The sequence below is a fragment of the Passer montanus genome, unplaced genomic scaffold (assembly GCF_014805655.1).
Source record: "Passer montanus isolate IOZ18808 unplaced genomic scaffold, ASM1480565v1 scaffold672, whole genome shotgun sequence".
NCBI lineage: Eukaryota > Metazoa > Chordata > Aves > Passeriformes > Passeridae > Passer > Passer montanus.
Window position 1 is genome coordinate 33 of NW_024371838.1, and position 3,626 is coordinate 3,658.

General features: G+C 63.3%; 1 protein-coding gene across 1 annotated transcript in view; it reads right to left on the bottom strand.

The window, feature by feature from the left end:
* Positions 1 to 515: 515 nt before the first annotated feature.
* The window catches only part of LOC120511634 (kallikrein-8-like), an 8,306-nt gene continuing 5,195 nt past the window's right edge, over positions 516 to 3,626 (bottom strand). Inside the window, exons 5-7 of the mRNA XM_039728963.1 lie at positions 3,118 to 3,346; positions 1,337 to 1,389; positions 516 to 799 (exon numbers count right to left, since the gene is read on the bottom strand). Coding sequence (XP_039584897.1) covers positions 582 to 799; positions 1,337 to 1,389; positions 3,118 to 3,346 — 500 coding nt within the window. The 3' untranslated portion in view covers positions 516 to 581. The remainder of the gene's footprint in view (positions 800 to 1,336; positions 1,390 to 3,117; positions 3,347 to 3,626) is intronic.

Sequence of the window (3,626 nt, forward strand, 5' to 3'; positions counted from 1 at the left end):
GTGCCATTGCAGGACAGGGGGCCCCCGGAGTCACCCTGGGGACACAGGGACAGTTATGGTCACTCAGGGGTCAGTTATGGTCACTCAGGGGTCAGTTACGGTCACTCAGGGGTCGGTTATGGTCACTCTGGGGTCACTCTGGGGTCAGGGGTCACTCAGGGGTCAGCGGATTTGGGGCAGATTTTGGGTTGATTTTGTTCAGATTTTAGTCAGATTTTGTGTGATTTTTGGTCAGATCTGGGGTGAATTTTGGCTGAATTTGAGGCACATTTTGGGCTGAATTTGGTCAGATTCGGGGCAGATGTGAGGTTGAATTTGGCCACATTTTTGCCAGATTTGGCCAGATTTTAGTCAGATTTTGGTCAGATTTGGGAGAGATTTTTGGCCAGATTTGGTCAGATTTTGGCCAGATTTTGGTAGGATTTTGGATGGATTTTGGTTGGATTTTGGCCAGATTTGGGGCAGATTTAGGTCAGATTTTGGTGGACTTTGGCCAGATTTTGTCCAGATTTGGGTCAGATTTTGGGTGGATTTCGGTCAGATTTTAGGCGTAGTTTGGTCGGATTTTGGTCAGATTTGGGTCAGATTTTGGGTGAATTTTGGCCAGATTTTGGGTGAATTTTGGCCAGATTTGGGGTGGATTTGGGATGAATCAGGCTGACCTGGCAGGAGTCGACGCGGCGGTCGCTGACGCCGGCGCAGAGCATGCTGGGCGTGATGCGGCCGGGGTAGGCGCGCCGGCACGCGGCGTCCGACAGCAGCTGCACGTAGGCGCAGATCAGGCGCTTGGGCAGCGTCACTGCGGGGACAGCGGGTTACTCGGGGGTTACACATAGGTTACACATAGGTTACACATAGGTTACACATGGGTTACACATGGGTCACTCAGGGGTCACACCGGGGTCAGGGGTAGGGACACCCCCAGGAGGGCCCTGGGGGCTACTCAGGGGTTACTCAGAGGTTACTCGAGGGTTACTCGGGGGTCACTGTGGGGTCACACCAGGGTCAGGGGTGGGAACACGCCGTGGGCTGCTCAGGGGTTACTCATGGGTTACTCAGGAGTTACTCAGGGGTTACACATGGGTTACTCGGGGGTTACTCAGGGGTCACTCAAGGGGTATGCAGGGGGTACTCATCAGTTACTCAGGGGTTACACATGGGTTACTCATGGGTTACTCATAGGTTACTTGGGGTCACTCGGGGGTTACTCACAGGTTACACATGGGTTACTCAGGGGCCACTGCAGGGTCACAGCGGGGTCAGGGGCCAGGGACAATTTCACCCAAATTGCCCCCCAGTGTCCCCTGTGCTGTCCGTCCCTGTCCTTGTCCCCTACCCTGCGGCGTGGTGACCGTGCCCCAGCCGGACAGCAGGCAGGAGGCCCCGGGGATCCCCAATCCCCCCAATGTCCCCAGTGTCCCCAATGTCCCAGTGTCCCCAGTGTCCCCAGTGCCCCCAGTGTCCCCAGTGTCCCCAGTGTCCCCAATGTCCCCAATGTCCCCAATGTCCCCAGTGTCCCCAATGTCCCCAATGTCCCCAGGTGTCCCCAGGTGTCCCCAGGTGTCCCCATGTCCCCAGGTGTCCCCATGTCCCCAGGTGTCCCCAGGTGTCCCCAGTGTCCCCCGTGTCCCTACCCTGCGGCGTGGTCACTGTCCCCCAGCCGGACAGCAGGCAGGATCCCCCCAATGTCCCCAGTGTGCCCCGTGTCCCTACCCTGTGGCGTGGTGACCGTCCCCCAGCTGGACAGCAGGCAGGAGGCCCTGGGGATCCCCCCAATCCCCCCAGTGTCCCCAGTGTCCCCAGTGTCCCCATCACTGTCCTACCCTGCGGCGTTGTCACCGTCCCCCAGCCGGACAGCAGGCAGGATCGCCCCAATGTCCCCAGTGTCCCCAGTGTCCGGAATCGTGAGGTGTTGGGGACATCGGGGACATCGGGATACGGTGGCATTGGGGATGTTGGGGACACGGGGGATGGGGACATTGCAGGGGGGGTCACACGGTGTCACCATGGGGTGTCCTTCCCTGTCCCCACCCCCATCCCCTGTCTCCTGTCCCTGTCCCCTGGGCTGTCCCCTGTCACTGTCACTGTCACCTCTTGACGCAGTGGGCGGCGGTCAGCACCCAGAGCAGCCGCAGCAGCACAGCCCCGCAGCGCAGGGGCACAGAGCAGCTGGCCCTGTCCCTGTCCCAGGGTGTGTCCCTGTCCCCAGGAGGTGTCCCCTGTCCCCAGGGGTGGCACTGTCACCTCTTGACGCAGTGGGCGGCGGTCAGCACCCAGAGCAGCCGCAGCAGCACAGCCCCGCAGCGCAGGGGCACAGAGCAGCTGGCCCTGTCCCTGTCCCTGTGAGCTGTCCCCTGTCCCCAGGGCTGTCCCCTCTCCCCCGAGGTGTGTCCCCTGTCCCCAGGAGGTGTCCCCTGTCCCTTTGTCACCTCTTGACGCAGTGGGCAGCAGTCAGCACCCACAATGGCCGCAGCAGCACGGCCCCGCAGCGCAGCGGGCCGTAGAGCAGCTGGCCCTGTCCCTGTCCCTGTCTCTGCTGTCCCCAGGGTGTGTCCCTGTCCCCGGAGGATGTCCCCAAGGAGTGTCACTGTCACCTCTTGACGCAGTGAGCAGCGGTCAGCACCCACAATGGCCGCAGCAGCACGGCCCCGCAGCGCAGGGGCGCAGAGCAGCTGGCCCTGTCCCTGTCCCTGTCCCCGGGGCTGTCCCCAGGGTGTGTCCCTGTCCCCGGGCTGTCCCCAGGGTGTGTCCCTGTCCCCAGGGTGTGTCCCCTGTCCCCAGGGGTGGCACTGTCACCTCTTGACGCAGTGGGCGGCGGTCAGCACCCACAGCGGCCGCAGCAGCACGGCCCCGCAGCGCAGCGGGCCGTAGAGCAGCTGGCCCTGTCCCTGTCCCTGCTGTCCCCAGGGTGTGTCCCTGTCCCCGGAGGATGTCCCCAAGGAGTGTCATTGTCACCTCTTGACGCAGTGAGCAGCGGTCAGCACCCAGAGCGGCCGCAGCAGCACGGCCCCGCAGCGCAGGGGCACAGAGCAGCTGGCCCTGTCCCTGTCCCTGCTGTCCCCAGGGTGTGTCCCTGTCCCCAGGGTGTGTCCCTGTCCCCAGGGGTGTCATTGTCACCTCTTGACGCAGTGAGCAGCAGTCAGCACCCAGAGCGGCCGCAGCAGCACGGCCCCGCAGCGCAGCGGGCCGTAGAGCAGCACCTGCCAGGGCTGCGACATGGGGACACACGGGTACCCCCCGATGATCCTGTCGCCGTCGGGGGACAGCGGCACGCAGGTGGCACCCGCGCCGTCCCCCTCCGCCCGCTGGCCCGGGGGACACGGCGGCGGCTGGCACCGGGTGGCACCTGCGGGGACAAAGGGACAAGGGGGCGTCTCTGTGGGGACAGGGCCACCAGGAGTGTCACCTGGGCCACCAAGAGTGGCACCTCCATGGGGACAATGCCACCCAGAGTGTCACCTGGGGCACCAGGAATGTCACCTGGGGCACCAGGAGTGTCACCTCCATGGGGACAATGCCACCCAGAGTGGCATGTGGGCCACCAGGAGTGTCACCTGGGGCACCAGGAGTGTCACCTGGGCCACCAAGAGTGGCACCTCCATGGGGACAATGCCACCCAGAGTGTC